This window comes from Drosophila serrata, unplaced genomic scaffold (assembly GCF_035046125.1).
Source record: "Drosophila serrata isolate PLE 108 unplaced genomic scaffold, ASM3504612v1 contig_359, whole genome shotgun sequence".
Taxonomy (NCBI): Eukaryota; Metazoa; Arthropoda; class Insecta; order Diptera; family Drosophilidae; genus Drosophila; species Drosophila serrata.
Window position 1 is genome coordinate 215687 of NW_028257257.1, and position 24919 is coordinate 240605.

General features: G+C 46.5%; 5 protein-coding genes across 7 annotated transcripts; 4 read left to right on the top strand and 1 right to left on the bottom strand.

Annotated features, from left to right (window-relative positions):
- The first annotated feature begins 20 nt into the window (after positions 1-20).
- On the top strand, positions 21-3223 carry D19A (zinc finger protein D19A). The gene is made up of 2 exons (XM_020953365.2): positions 21-1219; positions 1278-3223. Exons 1-2 carry the CDS (start codon positions 259-261, stop codon positions 2879-2881), a joined length of 2565 nt encoding a protein of 854 aa, XP_020809024.2. The 5' UTR covers positions 21-258; the 3' UTR covers positions 2882-3223.
- Positions 3224-4861: 1638 nt separating this feature from the next.
- D19B (zinc finger protein D19B) lies at positions 4862-7627 on the top strand. Its single transcript, XM_020953299.2, has 2 exons — positions 4862-5852; positions 5909-7627. The coding sequence occupies exons 1-2, from the start codon at positions 4973-4975 to the stop codon at positions 7369-7371; spliced, it is 2343 nt and encodes a 780-aa protein (XP_020808958.1). The 5' UTR covers positions 4862-4972; the 3' UTR covers positions 7372-7627.
- A 1-nt stretch (position 7628) lies between these two features.
- Positions 7629-11492, top strand: LOC110184712 (uncharacterized). Its single transcript, XM_020953332.2, has 2 exons — positions 7629-9135; positions 9193-11492. Exons 1-2 carry the CDS (start codon positions 8220-8222, stop codon positions 10893-10895), a joined length of 2619 nt encoding a protein of 872 aa, XP_020808991.2. The 5' UTR covers positions 7629-8219; the 3' UTR covers positions 10896-11492.
- Positions 10927-15696, bottom strand: LOC110184711 (E3 ubiquitin-protein ligase SHPRH). Its single transcript, XM_020953331.2, has 10 exons — positions 15454-15696; positions 14247-15400; positions 13475-14190; positions 12869-13424; positions 12636-12813; positions 12197-12582; positions 12020-12135; positions 11730-11961; positions 11513-11673; positions 10927-11454 (listed from the first exon to the last, which is right to left on the bottom strand). The coding sequence occupies exons 1-10, from the start codon at positions 15608-15610 to the stop codon at positions 11289-11291; spliced, it is 3822 nt and encodes a 1273-aa protein (XP_020808990.2). The 5' UTR covers positions 15611-15696; the 3' UTR covers positions 10927-11288.
- A 27-nt stretch (positions 15697-15723) lies between these two features.
- fmt (phosphatase 6 regulatory subunit 1-like protein fmt) lies at positions 15724-24833 on the top strand. Of its 3 annotated transcripts, none has more exons than XM_020953337.2 (11): positions 15724-15887; positions 16089-16269; positions 16329-16528; positions 16591-16915; positions 16980-17293; positions 17365-17503; positions 17561-17679; positions 17731-18274; positions 18335-18399; positions 18457-19479; positions 19618-24833. In XM_020953337.2, exons 2-11 carry the CDS (start codon positions 16210-16212, stop codon positions 19757-19759), a joined length of 2931 nt encoding a protein of 976 aa, XP_020808996.2. In that variant the 5' UTR covers positions 15724-15887; positions 16089-16209; the 3' UTR covers positions 19760-24833. The 3 variants fall into 3 exon arrangements, with proteins under 3 accessions (XP_020808996.2, XP_086694814.1, XP_086694813.1); XM_086838688.1 differs by having other exon boundaries at positions 15744-15891; XM_086838687.1 differs by having other exon boundaries at positions 15751-15887; positions 16037-16269.
- The last annotated feature ends 86 nt before the right edge of the window (positions 24834-24919 follow it).

The following is a 24919-nucleotide window of genomic DNA, read 5'->3' on the forward strand; positions in this document are numbered from 1 at the left end:
GTCAAAATAAAGTACAGATAACTTTTGCCACAATAAGGGCTAATGTCGTCTCACGACCAAGGTACCCAGCGAGTCCCCACTGCCAGCGAGTAACTCGCTGGAAAGTCGTTCTTGCCTTATTGTTCACTCGCCCGTTCGAACATTGACGAGTATACAATTTTTTCTGTGTCAATATTATTTTTTTACTGCTGGCTGGAGGGACGCAATAAGCAGACGAAAATCGCCCAATCCCGAAGTGCCGCTCGCGATAAACCCATCATGGACGTGGCGCGCACGTACTCAATTCACAGCCTTTGCAGGATTTGCCTGAACCACCTGCAGAACGACGCCGACTTGTACGACCTGTATCTGGTGCCAGGATTGGCCAAGAAACTTTGCTTCTGCACCTCGCTGTCCGTGGAGCAGAACGATGGCTTCCCCAAGAACCTGTGCACCCAATGCTACTCGAAGCTCACCGAGCTGCACGACTTTCAGCGACTGTGTGTGGACTCGGTGCAGAAGTTTCAGGACCTGGTCGCCAGCAACGCCTTCGCCTGCCAGACCAACTTCGATGTGCTGGACCCTAGTGTGTCCGTGCACGACATCCCTGGTGAGGAAGAGGAAAATATAAACTACGATCCTCTCTTGAACCATAAGATGGAGCTGATCGAGAACGAGGAGGATGTGTTCAAGATGCTGGAGCACGTGGACAAAGAGGCCGAAGAGGTGGAGAATGGCACCAAGCAGGAGGAGCAGGACGATAAAGCCGGCGTCAGCCACATCAAAATTTTTAATGACGACTCCTCCATAGAGAGCGGCAACGACAACGACCGCGATCTGGACTTTGAGCCGAACAGCAGCGACGACGACATTCCGTTGGCCCAGCGCCTGCGAGGACCTGGTGCAGGAACATCCCAGCAAGCCCGCCAGGCCATATACACTAAGGCGAAGGGCAAACCGCGGGGCAGGCCCAAGAAGATAAAGCCGCCGCCGGCGGACGAAGACGAGTTCACAAGTGCCTCCGACGACTCGGATGACTCGGAGGAGGACAACGCCGACGGAACGCCCAGGGAAAAGCCGAAGAGAAAGCGCATTCCCGCCGACGAGCGCCATCTGCACCGCATCATCGACTGCCACATCTGCCACCAGAAGTTTAAAAAGGCGATCCGCTACGAGGAGCACATGAAGTACCACAACGACCTGCTGCCCTTCCAGTGCAAGGTTGAGACCTGCAAGAAAGGTGGGTCCTGGCCTTAGTATTCCTTTAACAAAGATCTAACACCCGCACCAACTTTCAGGCTTCACCACGGCCAATGGCCTGCGTATCCACATTGACCACGCCCACACCGAACTGTCGGAGGTACACACTTGTACCGCCGAGGGCTGCGGCAAGACCTTCCCGCGTGTCCGGCTGCTTACCTTTCACATGAAGAAGGTCCACGGCCTAACCAAGGCAGCGGCTCCACTGCGAGACTTCCCCTGTCCGGAATGCGACACAGTCTTCCGCTGCCCCACGGCCCTCAAGAAGCACATGTACAAGCACACGGGCGAGGAGCTCCCCTATCCGTGCAACATCTGCGGCAAGAGGTTCGTGATCAATAGCGCTCTGAGGGATCACCTAATGCGGCATGCGGGCATCAAGAACCACGTCTGCCCCTACTGTGGCGTTGGCAAAACGACGCGCCAGGAGTGGAACGCCCACATACTTACGCACACTAAGGAGAAGAAGTTCAAGTGCCGGCAGTGTGACCACGCCTCCCACAACAAGCAGGCCCTTTCCAACCACGTCAAGGTGGTTCATGAGAAGCGGAAGGACTTCGCGTGCCAATACTGTGGCAAGACCTTCGGCAAGTCGCATGCCTGCAAGGTACATGAGCGGAGCCACACGGGGGAGAAGTGCTGCGAGTGCAAGATCTGCGGCAAGATCTTCCTCTGTGAGAAGAGCCTCACAAAGCATCTGAAAACGCACGAGAAGCGCGACCTGCCGCCAGCGGAGCCCCTCCGCCAACAACTGAACATTCCCATGCCCGGCCAGATGACGGGCCAAATGCCCGGTCAGATGCCGATGCAGATGCAGGTTCAGGGCGATGGTCTGCTGCCGCAGATGCAGCCTCCCAATCAGATGCCCAGTGATGACATGCTCAAGGCGTGCGGCGGCGGGTCCGCTGCAGTGCCTGCTGCGAAGCCGAAGAACTCGCGTCGCGTACAGCGGGTGGACATTGCTCAGCTGGCGGGCACTGCCGTCAACCCTATACCCTCCGTCTCGGTGCCGTCATGGTCGCCCCAGGTCAACTTCACCAAGAAGGAGGGCCAGCACATTTGCCCGGGCTGCGGTCGTGGCTTCAATAATATTGGCAACATGAAGCTCCACTACAAGATCATCCACGAGAAGGTCAAGGACTTTGCCTGCCGTTTCTGCCCCAAGCGGTTCTCAAAGGCACAGATCCTGCGCCATCACGAATGGATCCACACCGGTGAGAAGCCCTTCGAGTGCAAGATCTGCGGCAAGCACTTCCGCCAAGAGACGGCCCTCAAAAAACACATCAAGACGCACGAAAAGCCTAACCGTCGGCACGTGCCCGAGCGCAGTGCGCCCACCCAAATCACGTTCCGGAAGCTGGAGCCGGACGCCGAGCGGAACTTCGATCAGTACCAGGATCCGGCGGTGGAGCGGGCGGCGGCCACCGCTGAGCTGTTGGCCCACCAGCTGGAGGAGAACGAGGCCAGGCGGAAGGCGGACATCGAGCGTCAGAAGATTGCGGCTGCCGCCTGCGAGCAGCTGACGAAGCTGCAGCAGCAGCAGGACATCATCAAGGCGACCACCTCGTACGACGGCTACTACGCGCAGAAGGCCCAGGCCGAGGGCACCAGCGTTGATGCCCTAAAGATCGACCATGTCTAGGCCTGAGGCTGGGCAGCGGCATCATCCAGGAATTGGCTTTATCTTATCTCGAGCAACATTTGTATCCCCACTTCTACACAGCAGCTATCACTGGCCGGAAAGTCCTTAGGCATGCCTCGAATTGCTCTCTAGCTGGATCAGATTGTGGGTTTATAGGGGCCCTAAGCCCTCTTAATTAATTAATCGCGTACATATTACAATATGAACACTTACTTTATACATAATATTTTATACTTTATACCTTACCTTTATACATACATGCAATATATGTATCTTGTGTTTTCCGTGTAATGTCTCCCGTGCTTACTTAGAGTAAAGGATTAAAAACTACATAAATATTAACTAAGAGTGTTTTGTCTTACTTAAGGACTCTATATATATTTTATTATATTTTTGTTTATTTATTTTCCCAATTTTAAATGGCTTATTTTGTGTTCTTATATTAAGCTTCATTTCCTGATAAACCTATTTAAAAATTATATTTTATTGTCCTAATGGAAACATTTCCGACCATATAAAGTATATATATTTATGATCACCATCAACAGCCGAGTCTATATAGCCATGTCTGTTTGTCCCATTGTCCGCCCTTCCGATTGTCAATTTATTCCCTCAGTTTTTAAGCTATCTGAATAAAAACAGACCTGATTTTTATACCCTTGCAGGGTATTATAATTTCAGTCAGAAGTTTGCAACGCAGTGAAGGAGGCACCTCCGACTATATAAAGTATATATATTCTTGATCAGGATCAACAGCCGAGTCGATCTAGCCATGTCCGTCTGTCCGTCTGTCCGTCTGTCCGTCTGTCCGTCTGTCCGTCTGTCCGTCTGTCCGTCTGTCCGTCTGTCCGTTTCTACGCAAACTAGTCTCTCAGTTTTGATGCTATCTGAATGAAACTTTGTAGTTAGCCTTGTATATACTCTCACTCGTATATATGTCGGAACGGGCCGGATCGGACGACTATATCATATAGCTGCCATAGGAATGATCGGAAAGTTTTTACAAAAAAAATTTTAACTTTTTCAGTTTTCAATAGAATTGAATCAAATTTGAGATATAGCCATTTTACTATACCCTTCAATTTTGTACAAAATTTTATAAAAATCGGACTACTATATCATATAGCTCCCATAGGAACGATCGAGAAATTAATACAATTAAATTTATAACTTTTTTAGTTTTCAGCTGATTTTCATCAAATTTGAGGTATAGCCATTTTATATAAGTCTTAAAATTTGTGGCAAATTTCATGAAAATCGGACGACTATATCATATAGGTGCCATATAAACGATCGTTTGATGTGGGGAAAAATGCAAATCAGTGAATGTAAAACTGCAAATATATATATGTGAATGAAATGAAAGCAGGTATTACTTCATTGTTTTTTAACACAAATATATATAATTTATATTGTATTGATTCCTATTCATAGAAGTTCTATCTGCAAGGGTATATAAACTTCGGCGTGCCGAAGTTAGCTTCCTTTCTTGTTATATTATAAAGCTGATGTAGAAAGAATTCTACATTTTTAGAAATAAATAATAGTTTAGTTTAGGAAAATCTAGACCTGCAACTATATTCATAATTGTACTGAAAGTTGGCATTACTTTGTAGTTTTTCACAATATATATTATAATATATATTTCAAAACTGTTATATTGGTTTTTATACGTTTTTAAAATAATGTTTTTATAATATAAAAAAACCGGTTTGTTGTAATATTTAAATGCTACACATCTCTTTGTTTTTGTTGTTTAGTTTTCAAATTTAATACCAAGCAATCCTTTTAAACGACATGAATAAATTAAAGATTTTTTGTGATGTTTTTATTTATTGTTTTTTTTTTATTGTGATTTTAACTTCAACTATATTTTAAATTTGTCATTTATTGATTGCTCAATATTAATGACATTGACTGTAATGACATTATTTGAGCCGCGACTGTAATGTACTCGCTGAGACTGTGGCCAATTATAGCGAATTTGGTATTATAAACGGAAAAGCCAGCGGTCACACTGACAAGTGTTGTATTCAATTTTTCACGGCATAGAATATTTATCTCGGCTGCAGTTTTCCGGATCTCGGCAAGATGTCTATCTCTGACGGCAGAGAGTACTCTATCCACACCGTGTGCCGCACCTGCCTGTCCGCGCTGGACAACACGGCGGCCTACGACCTCTTCCTCGTGCCCGGCCTGGCCAAGAAGCTGTGTGTGTGCACTTCGCTGTCCGTGGAGCAGGCGGACGGCTTCCCCAAGAACCTGTGCACCCTGTGCTACACCAAGCTAAACGACCTGCACGAGTTCCAGAAGCTGTGCGTGGACTCGGTGCAGAAGTTCCAGGACTTGGTCGCCAGCAACACCTTCGCCTGCCAGACCAACTTTGATGTGCTCGATCCCAGCGCCGCGGTGGCCGACTTGCCGGGCGAGGAGGAGGACAACGTCCACTTCGATCCGCTGCTCAACTCCAAGATCGAGATCATTGAGAACGAGGAGGATGTCTTCAAGATGTTGGAAACTGTCGAGAAGGAGGTCGAAGAGGTCGAAAAGGAGGACCTGGATGTGGAATTGGAGCAGCCTTTTGCCGAGTTCTCGGCGGAAGACTCTTTCGAAAGTGGCAACGACAATGATCAGGATGCGGACTTCCAACTGAACAGCAGCGACGACGACATCCCGCTGGCTCAGCGTAGCCGACGAGGAGCCGCCCGCGGGCGCAAACCGAAAGCCAAGACCAAGGCCAAGCAGGACAAGGAATCCGATGAGTCTAGCTCCTCGGAAGACTCGGAGGATGGCTCCAGCAAGGGCAAGGCCAAGCGCAAACGGATTCCAGCGGATGAGCGCGATCGACACCGTCTGATCGACTGCCACATCTGCCACCAGAAGTTCAAGAAGGCCTTCCGGTACGAGGATCACATGAAGCACCATAACGATCTCCTGCCCTTCCAGTGCACCGTGGAGAGCTGCAAGAAGGGTGGGTACTCTGAAGGCTAAGCTTTCTCGAAGATTGATGTAATAAATCTATTGCAGGCTTTACCACCGCCAACGGACTACGCGTCCATGTGGAGCACGCCCACACAGATACCTCGGCTATGCATCCGTGCACTTACGAGGGCTGCAATAGGTCCTTCGCCAGGCCCGTGCTGCTCAGCTTCCACATGAAGCGCGTCCACAAAGTGGACACTCCACAGCGGGACTTCCCCTGTACCGAGTGCGACAAGGTTTTCCGCTGCCCTACCGCCCTCAAAAAGCACATGTACAAGCACACCGGTGAGGAGCTTCCCTTCGCCTGCGAGATCTGCGGCAAGCGCTTCCCCATCAACAGCGTTCTGCGCGACCATCTCCTCCGCCATGCTGGGATCAAGAATCACGTTTGCCCCTACTGTGGAGTAGGCAAGACGACGCGACAGGAGTGGAACAAGCACATCCTCACACACACCAAGGAGAAGAAGTACGAGTGCCGGCAGTGTGATCACGCCTCCCACAATAAACAGGCGCTGGCCAACCACGTCAAGGTGGTGCACGAGAAGCGCAAAGACTTCGCCTGCCAGTACTGCGGAAAGACCTTCGGAAAGTCGCATGCATGCAAGATCCACGAGCGGAGCCACACTGGGGATAAGTGCTGCGAGTGCAAGATTTGTGGCAAGGTGTTCCTCTTCGAAAAGGGTCTCACCAAGCATCTGAAAACGCACGAAAAGCGGGATCTTCCTAAGACACAACCGCTGAATCCCCTGATGGGTGATGCTGCCGCCACCGCCGCCAGCACATCGACGATTGCCAAGCCCAGTCCGCATCTGCGGGGCCGCGTTGAGCGCGTAGACATCGCCCAGCTAGCGGGAACGGTGGCCAATCCGATTCCCTCGGTCAACCTGCCGTCGTGGTCGCCCCAAGTGAATTTCACCAAGAAGGAGGGCCAGCACATCTGCCCCGACTGTGGTAAAGGCTTTAACCACGTGAGCAACATGAAGCTCCACTACAAGGTGGTGCACCAGAAGGTTAAGGACTTCTGCTGCCGCTTTTGCCCCAAACGGTTCGCCAAGAAGCAGTACCTCCGCCACCACGAGTACATCCACACGGGCGAGAAGCCGTATGAGTGCAAGGTCTGCGGTAAGCACTTCCGCCAGGAGCAGGTCCTCAAAACGCACATGAAGGTGCACGACAAGCCGCCACGTCCGCCCGGTAAGCCCAAGGAGCCAGCGGGGCCCAAGGCCGAAACCAGCACTTCCGTAAAGCGCCAGCAGCCGAAGAACTTCGAGCAGTACCAGGATCCGGCGGCAGAGCGGGCGGCCGCCACCGCCGAACTGCTGGCCTACCAAATCGAGGAGAACGAGACCAAGCGGAAGGCGGAGGCGGAGCTGCGGAAGATCCAGGAGGCCGCCTTTGAGCAGCTGAACAAGCTACAGAAGCAAACGGGCACGTATCAGGGATTCTCTGCCCAAAAGGCCGAAGCCGAGGGCACCTCGACTGACCACCTCAAGCTGGACCACGTCTGAGCGGAAGGATCAGCACCCCAGCCCGCACCCGATCCCATTTACTATGTGTTTCTGTGAAGGACATAAGTATGCGTTATAGGTCTCTAAGGTTTACCATCTAGTTTCCGTAATTTTGCAATCCTCCTGTCCGCTATTTTGTATGTAACTCTACCCCCTTCACTCTCAGCGGCTTAAGTTTGTATTTTATTGTATTGTATTGATTTCTAATTTCATTTATAAATGCAGATTTAAATATAAATAAACAAATAAGAATTAAGAGAGCTATTCTTCAGTGTTGCTAAGCGACGTTTGGAGTGCGGGCTATGCGCAGTGCTGCAAAGTTTGCTTTTTCTTAAAAAAAAACTAGCGGGATTTGTGCCTTTGATTTCGATGTTGTTAAATATTGTTTAATTATCGTAAATTTACAGTTTTACCTATTTTATTTGTTGTTTTTTATATAGTTCCCGATCGTTTTTATGACAGTCAGTCGGACGATCTAGCCTGTTGCGACTTGTATACTAATACGAATAAAAAGAAAACAATCTGCATAGTCTCATTCAGACATTTTAAAAACTTGTCGAATATAATTATAATTCACTGCAAGGGAATAATTATGTAAAGATTTGAGTAATTAATTAAGCAGTGCTTAAATTTAATATATATATGTTTAGATACTACATGTTTAAAAATTTTAATTATTATTATTGTTTCAGCAACACTTCTAGCTATTTTCCCAATTGGCTATTTTTTGCAACTGAGAGCATCACTGTCACTCTTGTTTTGGTTTTCCTGACGCGTAAAGTTTTATCTCCGCTTAAAACATATAATTCCCAACGAAGGACCCCTTGATTAACCCTGGAGCTGGCACCATGGAGCAGGAGGGGGCCCAGTACTCGGTGCACGCTGTGTGCCGCATCTGCCTGAACCGCCTGCCGGGCGACGGCGCTGGAGCCGGATGCTTTGACCTCTTCCTGATCCCCGGCCTGGCTAAGAAGCTATGTGTGTGCACTTCACTGGTAGTGGACCAGTCAGATGGCTTCCCCAAGAATCTGTGCACAACCTGCTATGCTCGGCTGGACGATCTGCACGAGTTCCAGAGGCTGTGCGTAGACTCGGTACAGAAGTTTCAGGATCTGGTGGCCAGGAACGTTTTCTGTACGCCTTTGAGCGCCCAGATCAAAACCTTTGACGTGCTGAATGTGGCCGGAAATGGGGCTGACATTGTGGGCCACGAGGAAGAGGATCGCATCAACTTTGACCCGCTGTTGGATCACAAAATGGAGTTGATCGAGAACGAGGAGGATGTTTTCAAAATGCTGGAGCACGTGGACAAGGAGGCCGAGGAGGTCGAAAAGAAGGTCAAGCACGACGAGAACGAGGCCGACGATTTAATGGCCCTCTTCGGCGCGGATTCCTCCACGGAGAGCGAGAGCGACCATGACCAAGATGTGGACTTTGAGCCCAACAGCAGCGACGGCGACGATGACCTCCCACTCGCGCAGCGCATGAGAATAAGTCCGGGTCAGGCCAAACTCAAGGCCAAGAAAGCCTCTGTTAAGGTGGAGGAAGAGGAATTGCTTTCTGGTTCCGAGGAGGAGGATGACGAGGAGAGTAAATCGAAGTCCAGGCGCCGAAGAGTACCGCCGGGTGAACGACACCTGCACCGCATCATCGACTGCCACATCTGCCACCAGAAGTTCAAGAAGGCCATTCGCTACGAGGAGCACATGAAGCACCACAACGACCTTCTCCCCTTCCAGTGCAAAGTGGATACGTGCAGGAAAGGTATTTATTGAAGCTACTGCTGTTGGAGGCATATACTTCTATACATTCCCCTTCCAGGCTTCACCACCGCTGGCGGCCTGAGGCTTCACATTGACCACGCCCACACGGAGCTGTCGGAGGTGCACAACTGTAGCTTTGAGGGCTGTGGCAAGTCCTTCCCGCGCATCCGCCTGCTCACCTTCCACATGAAGAAGGTACACGGAATTACAAAGGCGGCGGCGCCGCCGCGGGATTACCCCTGCTCCGAGTGCGAGAAGGTATTTCGTTGCCCCATGGCCCTCAAAAAGCACATGTACAAGCACGACGGGAAGGAGTTGCCGTTCCCCTGTAATATCTGCGGCAAAAGGTTCGTGATCAACAGCGCCCTCAAGGATCACTTGATGCGCCACGCTGGTATCAAAAACTACGTCTGCCCATACTGCGGCGTGGGCAAGACCACGCGTCAGGAGTGGAACACGCACATCCTGACGCACACACAGGAGAAGAAATTCAAGTGCCACATCTGCGAGCACGCCTCGCACAATAAGCAGAGCCTGGCCAACCACATCAAAATAGTTCACGAGAAGATCAAGAACTATGCGTGCCAGTACTGTGGGAAGACCTTCGGCAAGTCGCACGCCTGCAAGATCCACGAAATGACGCACACCGGAGAGAAGCGGTGTGAGTGCAAGGTCTGTGGCAAGAAGTTCCTCTATCCCAAGAGCCTGACCAAGCACCTCAAGACGCACGAGAAACGAGTGCTTAGGGCCATCGAGACCTATCGCCAGCGGCAGGTGGAGATGGGCGAGACAGCTAGCGATCAGCTAGGAACAGCTCCTCTAGAACTCCAGTCGGGAATTCCAGCTGAGGGCTTAGTGACCAGCGAACCAGCCATCATGTCGCAGAATGCAGCCGACGAACTGCTCAAGGTTTGCGCCGAATCGGTGGCCACAATACCCAAAGATCCGCGCCGCGTGCAGCGCGTAGACATTGCCGAGCTGGCCGGCACTGCTGTGAATCCCATACCATCAGTCTCGGTGCCATCTTGGTCGCCACAGGTCAACTTCACCAAGAAGGAGGGCAAGCACATCTGTCCGGGCTGTGGACAGGGCTTCAACAATATCGGAAACATGAAGCGACACTACAAGATCATACACGAAAAGGTCAAGGACTTTGCCTGCCGCTTTTGTCCAAAGCGATTCGCCAAGGCCCAGACTTTACGGCACCACGAATGGATCCATACGGGCGAGAAACCCTTTGAGTGCAAGACCTGCGGAACGCATTTTCGCCAGGAGACGGCCTTGAAACGTCACCAACGTACCCACGAGAACCGTCCGCCCGTTATCTCGCCAAAGTTCTATGCCGCTCGCGAGGAGCTGGAAGAACAGGAGCGGAGCAAGCGAGAAGCAAAACGGCAGGCGGAGGTCAAAAAACGGGAAATAGCAGAGGCGGCCAAGGAGCAGCTGTCTTCGCTGCACAAGCTGGAGGGCGCCAGCGGTGAGCATCGCAGCTTGAACTCCTACGACGAGTACCAGGAGGCGGCGGCGGAACGTGCCGCTGCTTCCGCCGAACTCCAAGCCCAGCAGTTCGAGGAGAACGCGGTGAAGCGACGGGCGGATGAGGAGCGTCTAAAAATCCAGGAGGCTGCCTACGAGCAATTGCAACGGCTGCAGCAGCAGCAGGAACTGGACAAGGCACAGACCTCCTACGATGGCTACTACGCGCAGAAGGTGAACGTGGAAGGGAGCACACTGGATGCCTTGAAGATGGACCATGTGTGAGAACTGTTTGTGGCGTTTAACGCAGGCAGCGTAGGCTTATATGAAAAGCAATACTTTATATTTACAGTGTGTATAAGATGGAATTAACTTAGATGTAAGCTTAAAGGTATAATGAAATTAGATTAATTCTAGAATTCTAGAAATACTGTCCATTGATCAGGAAGAAAAAAACAATACATTGATTCTGTACTGTGAAACCCATTGAAGGTTGCGTGAGTCAGTTTAGATTTAAACAAGTTTGTTAGTCTTCTTTAAGAATGCCTAGTCTTACCTAGCATATACTCGACCCATTTGGGTCCAGATCGCCCCATACCTTTTGGATACCTGGTCAAAAATAATTAAGATGTGGGGAATGTGTTATACCCTTTGTCAGGGTATCTAAATGCATCTTTCCTACTCCTTATCCTTAAGTATGAATAGCTTCTTGAGGCTGTCCAGAGTCATATTCTCCAAGTCCCAGTGCGTGGACAGAGTCTCGTTGTCGTCGGCTGAAGTTATAAGCGAGAGTATGTTCTCCTCGATGGTGCCATTAACTATAAAGCGATGTACCTTTGTGGGTCTGCAAAATAAAGATAATAACTTAGTCAAGCTACTATATATTGAGTCAGTAAGCTCACTTCGTCTGGCCAAAGCGATGTATGCGTCCTATGGCCTGGCGTTCGTCGCCTGGATTAAGTATAGGTTCCACCAGGAACACATGTGTGGCTTCGATTAGATTGAGACCCTTAGAGCCCTTGGAAATGGGCATCAGCAGGCAGGTGATCTTCCTTTGAGGATTCTGGAGGAAGTTTTACGGTTACCATGAGAACTTGGGTTAGTTACCAAGAAGCAAACCTTGAAATCAGCAAATTCCTGATTGCTGCACTTGCTCCGAAATTCAATGCCATTGAGATGCAAAGCCCTGGCTATTTGCATGAGTATTGCCTGCCATTGCGAGAAGATTAGGACCTTTTCCGTTGCATCAGCTTCCCTGATCTTAAGTACAAGTTCCACAATATTCGCAATTTTTGTTGAAAAGTCACCAACTATGGACTTGTGGGCTCCAGGACGCACTGAGTAATACAATCTTAAAGGAAAGTTATGTTTAAGATTTATGCGAGACAATTTGTGGCCAAAAAGCTTACTGTGGCGAGTCTTGGCGACAAAGAGGACACTTGGTCACGCCACCCCTGTCAGATCTCCTTCGCATGGTATCTAGGCAGTGCTGGCATACGAAGTGGCCACAAACCATCATCACGTACTAAAAAGGGGTAACCATTTTACTCAAACTGAATTCTAGTTATAAGCAAGAGCTCGCTCACCCTCACATCGTCCTGCGTCTGGCAGATGGGACATGGCTTATCGGTGGCATCCTCCTTCAGATGCTTTAGGTACTTAAGCCTGCCGCAGAGCCGCGTAAAGTTGAGCTGCGCCTCGTTCAGGTTGGACAGATTAAACCGCTGCTGCTCCTCCAACTGGCAACGGAGTATTCGGTAGTTGGACTGCTTCTCGGGATCGTCGGTGAGCAGGATCCGCATTCGGCACATCTCGAGCTCATCGAAGGCTTTCACCATATACTCTACTTCGATCCAGTACTTGATCTGGCACTTAACCAGGCTCTGCAGGCAAGAGAGAGTATCGAGCTTATTTTGGCACTCCAGTTGCCATTCGCTAAAGTCCGGCTTGGTGCGCACAAAGGCGAAGATGGCTAAGGGATGGGCAACGATAAAATGAGATTGTGCTTTCTTTATTATAACTTACTTTTTATTAAACAAATCTCGAGGCTGGGCTTCTCCAGACCCTCAGCAGCCAGGGCCTCTTCTTCGAGCTCCTTGGCAAAGAGCAGGCACTCAAATTGGTTCAAGGATTCCCGGATTTTGCACAGGCGACAATGACGTCGCTTCTTGGGCTTTTCTGGTTTATCAGTGGGCTTGTCCTCCTGTGAAATTTTGCGTTAATTTTTAAGGTATGGACTTCCTCCCTTCTTTACTCACCAGTATATCCGCCAAGTGGCAATCGGTGACGCTGCCTATAAAGTTAATTATCTCTTGCGATAGGCCATCGCCTGCTTTTACGGAACCCCAAGCCGACTGCATTACCTGTTTAAGGTACTCGAACTCCAAGAGCAATGACTTCTTCAGTTTGTGCAGTTTTTGGTACCAAACATCCACAAAATAAACCATGCCTGCCATGGTGTCGACATCCCTAATCTTGTCCGAGGCTATGTTCTGGCGGAAGAACTCTTCCAGCACCTTGTTCCACATGGCATTGTGCAATGAGGGTTGGTGGTGCACCACCGTGGCCAGTAGTTCGACGCAGTTGCCCTGAAACTCATCTTCGAGTTGGTGGAGCTCCAAAAGCTTCGCTTTGTAGGCAGTGAGTGCCGCCTCGAGGACGGCTGTATTGTCCTCCAGATACTTCCACTCCAGGCGCTTCATTTGCGCCAGATAGTTGAGCTTCTCCGGCTCAGACAGCTGGTTGGGAGGGGCGGCAAGCTCACTGGCCTGGATGAGATTGAAAATGGCATGGATTTGGAGTACGCTGTCCACTCTGCAAAGAAAGGAATGAGCAGGCGAAAGAGGGAATATTCTGATACCTACGATATATTCTCCTCGTTGTAGTCCTCTGCCAGCTTTAACAGGAGCTTGTAGTACCTGATGGCCTGGGCAAAGTCCTCGCGTATAAAGTGAATTGAAGCCAGGCCGTTGTAGGAGGAGGCCCAGCTGCGCAGCTCCGTCTTGCATTCGGTTTCGTTGTTGGACTTTAACCTCGCCAGCAGCTCCTGGGGATTCAGGTAGCAATTGCTGGCCACATTGCTATTGAGTACCACGGGCACGGAACAGGTCTGGCGGATGCGCAGAAAGGGCTTGAGGATAAGACGCAGCAACTGAGGCGATATGGTCGCCAAGCAGGAGCTATTGTCAGCGTTATGACGCGTATGCTTTGCCACGGCGGTCAGGAACTGTTCGTGGCACTTCAGGTGCTCCTCCCTATAGTACAAGGACTCCACGTTGCTCAGTTCCAGTCGATGCACAACTTGAGTCTGCGGGGGAATACCCAGTTCGTGCTCTACTTTGGACTTGCAGGTGCGCCACAGGCTGTGCTCTAGCACCTCCAACAGGGGATCAACCTTAAAGTTCAGCTGAAAGGCCTTGTCTATTGTCTGCCAGGCCTCCGGCGGTCGACAGACTTCCGTTCGACCCACAAACTCCAGCAGGGGCTTTAGATCATCGATGGTGCCGGTCACCGCCCAGCGGTTGATAGCTGGCAGCATCCTAACCATCTCCGCAGCCTGCGAGGTGTTGCTCTCCACCATCTGTGAAGGTGAAGGATGACGCTATCAAGATTAATCAATTATCAGAGTAAGCTTACCTGCGCTTCATCTAGGCAAACGCGCCACCAGTTGACCATCAGGAGCGGGCAGCTGGGCCGCATGTACAGCTGCTGGTGCCGCATCTGGCGGTCGGACTTGTTGTCCGCCGTGTGATGGATCTCGTTGCGGAGTATACCATAATCGGTGAGCACAACATCGTACTGGGCCAGTTCCAGGGGATTCACCCAGCTGCCTGCATGCAATCCCCGATATAACAGCACCTTGAGGCCCGGCGAGATGTGCTTCTTCATTTCGTGAAACCACTGCATCTTGATGGCGCAAGGTGAGACTATAAAGGTGGCTCCAGTTTCCACCAGGCCTTCGCTGGACTTTGCCAGCTCAGACCAACAGTCGGGACACAGATGAGTGCGGTCGGTGGCATCTTGGTTGCCCATGCACTTTATGTGCTGCCAGCGGCGACATCTGCTGCATTGTATCCGTGCACCGCCCTTCCTGATGCAGATGCAGAAATCCTCCTTGCTCTCTTTCCGCTTCCGTTTCAGCGGCAGCTCATCGCCTATGTCGTCCAGGAGCTTGAGCCAGTACTCGTTTCTGTAGGCGTCCGTGGGTCGGGGATTTAGTAGCAACATGGCCAGAAATTCCACTGTCTTGCCCAGACCCATTTCGTCAGCCAGAATGCCGCCAGGTGGAAGGAAAACCTTTGGCAGCTCCTCCTCGTACGGGTAAAAATGCATGCAGTAGTTGTGCTTGAAGACCCGACTCCGCCCATCGACAGCGTGCAGAATCGTGTACTTGGCTGACAGCTCCGTAAGCCGCTGCTCCCGACCCAGCATCCAGAGGACCGTTCGCTCCTGGTACTTTCGTAAGCGCGATTGAAATCGTTCTGGCAGATCCAATGCCGCCGCCCGGTCTGGATCCACTGCTTGCGCATGCCTTTCGTAGAGAGCATCGAAAAGCTTGGTGCTAACATAGGTCTTGAGGGGTTGCTTGTGTTCATGCTCTTGTCGTGCCACCTCGAACTCCAGGCTGGTCTTGTAATCCTTGAACACCAGTGGTAGGAGAATGTCAGCCAACTGCAGCTCGACGAGACGGATTCGGAAGTGCGTCTGCTCGTGGCGAAGCACCAAAATCCACTGCCCGGTGTCTGGCTGGATGGCCTTGAAGCTTAGCTTCCTGGTGCGCGCTTCCTGACCTACAATGCATCATTTAACTATTGTTTCTTAAATTTCTTTCGATTCTTCTCACATCTTTGCACGGCCATCACAATAACGTCGGCGTGCTCGGCCAGAAAGTCCTTGATCTGCCATCGCCGCTTGAGGTAATTAAACTGTGAAGGATGCTCTTTACCCTCCAAATCAGGGATTTCATCGGCAATTTCACATAAAACAATGCCATTATCCATTAAAAATTGTATATTTAAATATCTTAAACCATTTATATGCAAATACCAATGAAAACAAAAGACTTGCGTGGAGTTTCCAAGTATTTGACCAACGGTCACACTACAAATTTGCTAGTTTGTCCTATCGGTAAGTACTTATCGTTATCGATTGCTAGCCGAGGTAGTCGAAGATTTTCCACCTCTACGAAGCAGTGAAGAAAATTATAGCGTGGTTTTTTCGGTAGAAAAACAATTAAAAGTGCAACAAATAGTGAAAAAAACAAAGTCCAACCAACTCGTAAGTGCGTCCGCCACGCCCACGCATCCGATTCAAGGGTAACCAGGGGGCGCTAACTTGTTTTTCGGCCCGCATTTGTAGTGTATATGTGGGACCTGCTTGGCATAATTACAAAAATTTACGCATTACTTTGTTGCTTGTGTCGACAGTGATTTAATTGAGTGACTCCGCTTCTGGTTCTCCTCCACTCCCGTTCCGCAGAGCCGTGCATGCCCAGTCACCGACCCAGCGCCCGAGCCCAAGCGATCCGCGAGCCCAGCGAAGAGATATCTCGATTTCCCCCCAGCCTGAAAGTGTCACCGCCAAGACGTACGTGCGAAAAATGTTTTGGGACAAGGGTTATGCGCCCTCCGCGAATATAGAGGCGCTGCTGGAGAAAGAGGTTGGTGTTGACCACTGTCTCCTGACGAAAGCACTCACCCCCTTACTTATTGCTCTTAGAATTCCACGCTGGAGGAATTCCTGGACGAGGAGGACATACTGCAGGAGTGTAAAACGCAAAAGAAGAATCTGGTCAACTACTTTACACGTCCCGAAGTCATCCGGCGCCTGGTGGAGCTGATCACAACCGAGCCCTCTGAAGATGTGCCCATGGCACAGCGTTTCCGCTATGCCAACATGTCCTGTGAGATACTTACACTGTAAGTATTAGCCGAAGAACTGGTGCCCTGCATCCTGCATCTTGTGTTCCCTGTGCTTGTAGCGGCCTGCCGTCCCTGGATGAGAAGCTGCTGAACGATGCGGAGACGCTCCAGCTGCTGTATTCATATCTGGAAAAGGAACCACCGTTAAATCCATTGCTATCATCGTTTTTTAGCAAAACGTTTAGCATGCTCTTTACCAAAAAGCCTGATCAAGATTGGTTTTTGTATCAACACATGTGCCTACAACTCCTGGAGTATATTAAATCGCAGAAGACCTTTTTGGATTTCATTTGCAAACACTTTGACACACCGGTTATACCTGATCTGATAATGCAGATGATGAAGGACATTGAGGGTGGTCAGCTCAAGCGGAATCTATTCGAAGTGAGTTTCAGCTTGGGATATTCTCTCTTATACCATATGCTAAAGGAGTATATTTCCTTTCCAGTGGCTAACTGAAGATAAAATTGTTGAGAGACTGATTGCAATATTGCGTAATCCTCAAGAAACCGACAAACATGCAAATGTTGCCGACTTTTTCTGTGATCTTATTAACCAAGGGCGCCTCATGCGCCAGACCGAGCAGGAGAACGATTCGTTTGAGCCAGCCTTCGATGGCTCCAATCCCATACTAAAGACGATCGAGTCCGCGGACACAATCGAAGCCTTGTTAAATGTGATTTTGGAACCAAACGCTCAAGAGAGCGCCATCTTATCAGGAATATCGGTTGTACTTACCCTCATCAAGCCAATTACCTTCAAGTGAGTTCTGGGCTTCAGCTAGATGTTAAAGGTGGAAGCTTTCTTAAACCCTATTTCCTCTTTGTTTGCAGAGATGAGCCCAACTTGGATCGGCAGATTCTCTTGGAGACGCGCGAGCTTGAATTTCATCAGGCAGTGCAGGAAACTGTGATCACTGTTATGGCTCCTCGGCTCGAGGAATTTGTTCATGTGCTCAAGAACCCGCCTGCGGTTAGTGACGGTCTGTTTATCATGAAAAACGCCTATATTTTATGGCTTGCTTTGCAGAAACCCACGCTGGAGACCACAGCTGCTGTTCTGACGCCCCCCTTTGGCAAGACCCGCCTCCAAGTGTGTCGCGTGTTCACTGCCCTGCTGGAGACCAAGCACGAAACCATTCAGAAATCGTAAGTCCCTAATCCAGAAAGAGATCACATTAACTAAGAGATATTTTACAGAATTTGCTCGACCGAGTACTTTAGTCTGCTGCTGGAGTATTTCAAGCAGTACTGCTGGAACAACTTTCTGCACACTGAGCTGGAAAAGGCCCTACATTTGGTGTTCAACAACGAGCCAACAACGGCCAACAACATGACGGAGCCTAACATCTTTCCCATGAGTTGCGCATGGATTTTTAATGCCGTTCTCGATGGCACGGAATTCACGCTCGAAGAGCTGAAAGATGCAGTGAACAAAAGCATTGATGGCGGCAAAGAGGAAGTGCAACAGCAGGAGGCTAACATTGAAATCGAGGTGGCAGCGGCTCAGGATGCTGCGGCGGCTAATGAGGAGAAACAAGAGTCAACAAGTCCAGTTGAAGTCGCTACTGAAGCTAAAGCCTCTCCTGCAGAAGAAGTGGAAGCTGCTCTTAAAACGCAGGAGAATCATGTGGAAAATAATGAGGTAGAGGTAGATAGAAGTGGACAAAATGCGGAGCCTGCGCTCAATGATCTCGAAAAAACTATGACTCTGCCCAGTGCACCCTCCGAAATGCAAGCCCATGTAAGTTACTATAGGATTTCATTCAGATTATATTTATTAATTGTTTTCTCTTCCTTTCAGTTGATTGTCAACTGTCAGTTGGTTTCCAAGCTGGTCGACTATTGGCAGCACAATGCGCAGGCGCAGTAAGTCACCAAGATTACTCCTATATCTAACAGCTTAACTCATGGTTTTTCCTACAGATCTGCTGAAAAGGGTCGCCGTCTGGGCTACATGGGACACCTCATCAAGATTCTGCGCTACGTTACGAATTGTATATCTGCATCTGAACATATTGCCGCCCTCATAAAAACTAGTTTGAGCGACGAGGGCGAGCAAAAGATTTGGCAGTCGCTTATCGATACCGAAGCCGGCGAGTTCACTCTGGCGGTCAAGCAGCAAACCAAGCTGTTGGCCGACTGCAATCCGCATGATGAGAACGAGGATTATGTAGGCGAGATGAATGCCTGGAACGTTACAAATCTAGCGTACAGCAACATGGGCTACAGCGATCTGGACAATACGTTGCAGGATATCGTTTTTACCATGGACAACGATCAGAATCTATTTCAGTTTGGACGCAACATCGACGACGAGGACGATGATGACGATGAACATGGCGGTGAACACCCGGGCTCAGGCGATGGCCATGGTCACGGGATGTTCACCAAGAACTCCATTACGCTGAACAACCTGGCAGATCCGTGGGACATGGACGTCCAGTTCTCCGACATTCCCGGCGTGTCTGCACAGATTGACACGGGCACCGCCAATTGGGGCACGGACTTTAATGCGGACAATTTTGCCGACTTTGATGCGCACTTTAGCACGTTTGGCAGCGATCTGGGGAAGCCTTCCACTGCGCTGCCTGATGATGAAGATGATGAGCAGGGAGAGCGGTCGCCCCCCTTTCCAACAGGTGCACCCGCCGAAGAGCAACAGTCTCCGGAGCGGACTACTCCCAGCATTAATGATCAGCAGGCTGAGTACGACAATAATGCTAACGTGGAGAAGGCCATCAGCGACAAGTTATTGGCCGAGTCTAGCACTGTGGAGACCGCATCAATTGTCACAAGGCTGCAGTCGGTGCTGCTGGACGGAGAAGAGGACTACGAAGACGATGAGGGCATGTGGACCAAGCCCTTGGGCGGCGCCGATCGTCAAACGGAGGCCACGGAACAGCCAACGCCCATTTCAAATGGACCAACCAGCAAAGTAAATGAATTGTAAGTGTGGGGAGTGGATAACTATCGTATTCAGCATATATAAAATTGAGCCAAGTTCGATATTTAATTATTTGTAGGTATCATTATGTTTAATTTAATAATATCTTTGCTTCTCTTTTTCCTATTTCAACGTTGCAGCAACCATGCCAACGACAACAGCAGCAGCAACGTGGACGGACAGCAGCATGTCCACGAGCAGGCCAACATCACAGCAGAGCAACAGAAACTGGCCGCCAGCGCCAAGACGAACAATGTAGAAATAGCCACAACAACCACATAAATGCATCTCACCAAATGCATGTCTCACCCCGCACGCACCAACGCAATTTGTAAAAAAAAAATGCCTTTGATTTGCTCTTTGGTCATTATTCTACAACATAATCATGCATACATATTTATATGGATATAGATACCACATACTACTATATACTACCTATACGTACATATTTAGCAGGCTGCAAAGTACAACAAACAATTTGTATTGTATTAGCAAAAAGCCGAAGCCCGCCCAAAAAAACCAAAAGCGAAAAACACAAAAAAAAAAAAATGTTAAGAAAACAAAAAAATAATGTTCAAAGTATGTTGTTGATTCCTTCTGCTCCTCGCTCATATTGCCAATTATTTTAAATATTACTCCTCCTTCGTGTTTCCTAATTAAGCCAACTTTGTATTTTGTTTGTAACTATCTTAGTCTGTCGTCTTAGAGCGCCACCACTTTCAATACTCTCCATGTGTTGGGCAACGAATGAGCATTACTTAAAGTACCAAAATTCACGCAACGTCTTAGAATGCTTAGTTTATAGTTATATTATATTATATGAGGATTATCTACCTATAAATATAATATTTTAAAATGGGGCTGTCCATACATCACAATCGTCGATATATATTTGTCCTTTTGACCTCATTTTTGTTTCAAGAGGGAGTCTGAGTCCCTCCTTAGCATGAGAATAAGAGATATATAGACAGCCCCTTATTATAACCTTGTATTTTTTTAAATCGGAGACTTGTATTTATTGTATTTTGAGAATGTGAAAGCAAGGGCAATACCAAAATACCAAACTAACAACCACACACACACACACACCAAAGACCATATAATTACAAGATGGCTAACGCTCTTGCAACAAATTTTTGATAGTGTGAACACAGATCAAGCAAGTTTGTCGAAAAAGTCCAAGCAAAAAGAAATATGTAGCTTTATTCATCTTGTAAATATACGGTCTTTGCACACATGCTGCAAGCACAAAAGTACGCTATACGCCTTATGTATTAGAGAGAGGTTAGCAGATCTTTGCCATTATATATGACTTTGTTCGTATACAAATCGGTTTAACCAAAAAATATGCTTTGTCGAAAGTACAAAAAACACACTGAAAGAACCTACAAAAATAGCTGAAATGCATAATTAAAAAACGAAGGCAAAGTAGGGACTTGTATGACATACCACACCCCCGATCTACACACGCCACAACAGCACTACCTATATATGACTACTATATACGATTTCTATATATTTGAAACAAGAACCAAACGAAACGAAACGAAACGAGAAATTCAAATGAAGACTTTCCAAGAAGACATTTTAAATTTACATTTATTATATTATTTTTTTGTGAACGCTTTTATTTGCTTGACGACGCAGAAAGAAATATGAGAAAGGAAAAAGAAACAAATATGCCATCTTTTGCTTCCAAATAATTACAATTTAATTATGTTTACAAATAAAACAGAAACTACTTTAAAAGTAAAATCGATGTTTGTTTTACATGAGACTTGCTCACCAAATAAAAAAAAAATAAATAAAAAATTATACATAAAAAAAATAATAAAAAAAAGAAATTTACAAAAAAAATATAGACATGTAGCTAATAGTTTAAGATGGTCAGCATATCAGGCATAGATGTGTGGAACCTTTATAACACTAAAACTCTTCTACCCCACACATCCTAAGCTAAAATCCTCGTTTGCTGGTTTAAATAATAAACTTTGTTTAGGAAACAGTAAACAAGGCTTAGTTAAAGAACACTATTTTGCACAAATTTCAACTGGCTTGCCTTTTATTTTTACATAAACAAGAAAGAAAACAAGAAAATTGATTAAAAACATAACAGAACATAGAACAAAATAAAAATGAAAATGAAAGCATATTGAAACGTTTAAACTATCTCTGATGAAAAACTGTGATAATTAATTGAAGTTGCAGGGTATTTGATAAAGCAAACTTAATTTAAACAAAAATTGTAAAACATCAACTAATAGAAGTAAATGCGAAACACAGCCAACACACACGTGACACTCACTGGCAGATCAAGTTTATATACGATTCTTCAGCATCACAATCAGGCAACAGGACACGTCTTTAACAAACCAAGAACAGCAATAATGAGAACTGCAATTAAATCTAATTAAACGAGTTTTAATGTGTAGTCTGTAGCAGCTCCTCCCCCAGTTTCCTGGCTTCTCTCACAAAACTTAGTACTAAACTACACTTAACTAGAGTTTAACTTAAATACTCATATCAAGCAGCGCCAATTGTAAACCTTGTACATAAGAGAGCGTCAACAATTGTCCCCAGTATTGTCTTCCCCCTAGTTTGGTATCCAGAAAATCCAACGATAAGCGACGATGATCGAGTCCTTCCCTTGTGCATATGCCTTACTAAGAAGATCGAAAAATAAAATCACTTAGAGAGCGTAGTTTAGCCTGTATTCCCATAGATATATAGTTTCACCTACATACTGTGTGTCTTTTAAATGTTAAGCAGCTGCAGCAAGCTTAATATCTATACGAATACGAGTAAAACCAGAAGCGGAATCTTAATTATAATATCTACGAAAAAAATTAAATTAATGTAGATAAAGTTTTGTGGGCAGCTTTAAGCATTTTGTTTGTCTAATTATAATAATTATATGAACTTGAATAAGAATACCAAACGTCCAAAGTTTTTATGCAAAACATGAACTAAGAACTAACAATTGTGAACAAGAAAGTCTTCAGATGAAACAGAATTTTACACACATAAGAGTACTATATTATATAGTACTATATACCGAGGAGCTGCAATCCGTTACTTGTGTGTATATATTCTAGAATATTTTGTGACACAGCATTAGGTGTTAAGTGAGGTTGTAATTGTAATTTTCGTGGCGCAATTATTTGAGACAAAACCAAGACGGGATGAGGAAAGTTCTATTTTTTAAGAATGACATCGTATCGTACCAAAGACAATATAAAGAATGAGATGCTTAACGCATAAGCAGACATATAATTTATTGAGAGAGAGCGCAAGAGCCAGGATCCACCTCTAGAGTGCAATAAATTGCATGGCGTTACACATTTTACTCCTTATATTCCCTTTGGTTGTACAATATTTGGTCGTCTGTGTGTGTGTTCAGCAATTCAGTATTTCAATTAAGCCAATTTAATGAATAACCCCAAAGCAATGCTACAATGGTTTCCAACTGCGAACCACAGATAAAGAACTAATTATATAATCAATCGAATGTCTAATGCTCTAACTCTTTAATAAAAGAACCAGCGGGAACAACAACGAGGAAGAAGCAACTGTAATACCACAAACATAAAATTAATTACTTACTTCATACAGTAAACATATGTATAAATATATATTTGACAAAATGCATAAGCAGAAGAAATAAATCAAATTGTTAACGGATAATGGTTAATGGATATTTTGTTAAATGCGAAACTTTGAACGAATTACTAACCAACATTAGCGAATAGTTAATGAGAAACCGAACCCAAGTGTGCTTCATGTATGAATTTATGTTAGATATTTACAACAACAATACGCGTATACATATTCCTAAAATAAACCAAGCCACATACAGAATTTGCATATTACTCTTAACGATTAACAACTATTGGTGTCTACATTATATATACTATACTATATATAACTATACTTACTCTATATATATTACCTTTGTATATGTAAATCGAGTACAGACTTTTGAGAACTGTGAAACGTATCGTCAAATATCCGGAAACCGAAACCGAAACCGAAACAGACATATTTGTCAATGCTACAAGTTGCTAATAATGATTATTACATACGTTAAGTGCTCAAGGTGATAGCTGCACACTGGGGTGGACACTAGTGGTATTTTATTAAATCTCTCATTATCTCTTTTACTGGGAGAAGTCAGTTAAACTCTGTTTGTTGCAAGTTTAAAGTGATTTTGAATGCCTAAGAAGGGGTTCAATGGAAACATTCATTTAGGCAGGGCCCACGTGGCGTATGAGTAATGTGGAAATGTGGCGCCGCCTTTAAGTTCTATTTTATTTATCATCAAAACTCTTTGTTGTAATTTTATTTAAACTTTAATAACAGAACCTTTTAAAAGTTTAGTTTCTGTGAGATTAATCATCTTTTAAATAAGAGAGAGAGAGAGAGCGTACACTTTATAGTACATTCAATGGGAGTTAGGGTCTATAAATTCAACAGGTCCACCCCACTGCACCCACACACACACACACACACGAACAGAAACACGCCCACACACAAAAACTCGCCGCTTCGCTTGCCACACATTGTTTTGGTCGAAACGAGGGAATACTTTAAAGGAAATTACTAAAACCCCAAAGGGACACTCTAGAATCGCGTTTTCTTGAGTAAGTGCCTTAAAAATGACAGAGAATGTATGGGAAAACTGGAGAAAACTTCGAGGATGATTTGTTTAGGGAGCTAAAAAATGGGAAGTGGAAAAATGAAAATAGAAAGTGAGAAAGTATAGACGATGGATGACCTTTGTTCAAAAACTTTACTAAGTGTTAGCCCCCCGGCAAACCAAACTAAATGTAGTTCCAGAAATCAAACAAACATAATAGTTAACTCTACGCTCCGATCTATACTACAATAAGTGCATATACATACATATATACGTATTTAGTGTATATCTTTACCTTAACTGTCGCATTTCTACACACAGGCATAGGCATTAATTAAGATTTGTATTTGTGAGTGTTTTAAGGTCCGTCTACGTTTTGCTCAACGCACACACCACTCACACCACACACCACACACCACACACCACAAACACCAAACAGAGACAGACACCCGCTTTACCCCAAGTTGAAGACAATTTGTGATTGTTTTGCATGTACCCTAACATTAAGCGAGTATACACGATTATATAAGGATCAAGATTCCGCAGAAAGCGGAAACGGAAGCGGAAGCGAAAGCGAGAGCTAAGGCGAAATTGTAAGCGTAAACTGTACGAGTAATAGCATTAATTGTCTAACAATAAGATTTGTGCATTATACGATAGAAATTCACTTTGAATTCGTATTGAAATTTATCAATAAAGCGATACTATTTGATTCATAAATGTTTGTATTTTTAACAAAGGGAACCCTATTATTTTTCTATTTAAATAAAATTGTATTTAATTTCTTTTACCCAAGCAATGACATT

Bases quoted from the DNA above. Each gene is read 5' to 3' on its own strand.
- LOC110184711 (XM_020953331.2), bottom strand. From the start codon at position 15,610: ATGGATAATGGCATTGTTTTATGTGAAATTGCCGATGAAATCCCTGAT. The intron at 12,136-12,196 runs GTGAGCGAGCTC...ACCCCTTTTTAG, and splicing joins AGACGCAGGACGATGTGAGG to TACGTGATGATGGTTTGTGG. The intron at 11,962-12,019 runs GTAAGCTTTTTG...CTTTCCTTTAAG, and splicing joins TGTCGCCAAGACTCGCCACA to ATTGTATTACTCAGTGCGTC.
- fmt (XM_020953337.2), top strand. From the start codon at position 16,210: ATGTTTTGGGACAAGGGTTATGCGCCCTCCGCGAATATAGAGGCGCTG. The intron at 17,680-17,730 runs GTAAGTCCCTAA...GATATTTTACAG, and splicing joins CACGAAACCATTCAGAAATC to AATTTGCTCGACCGAGTACT. The intron at 18,400-18,456 runs GTAAGTCACCAA...TTTTTCCTACAG, and splicing joins CAGCACAATGCGCAGGCGCA to ATCTGCTGAAAAGGGTCGCC.
- LOC110184712 (XM_020953332.2), top strand. From the start codon at position 8,220: ATGGAGCAGGAGGGGGCCCAGTACTCGGTGCACGCTGTGTGCCGCATC. The intron at 9,136-9,192 runs GTATTTATTGAA...TTCCCCTTCCAG, and splicing joins AGTGGATACGTGCAGGAAAG to GCTTCACCACCGCTGGCGGC.
- D19A (XM_020953365.2), top strand. From the start codon at position 259: ATGGACGTGGCGCGCACGTACTCAATTCACAGCCTTTGCAGGATTTGC. The intron at 1,220-1,277 runs GTGGGTCCTGGC...ACCAACTTTCAG, and splicing joins GGTTGAGACCTGCAAGAAAG to GCTTCACCACGGCCAATGGC.
- D19B (XM_020953299.2), top strand. From the start codon at position 4,973: ATGTCTATCTCTGACGGCAGAGAGTACTCTATCCACACCGTGTGCCGC. The intron at 5,853-5,908 runs GTGGGTACTCTG...AATCTATTGCAG, and splicing joins CGTGGAGAGCTGCAAGAAGG to GCTTTACCACCGCCAACGGA.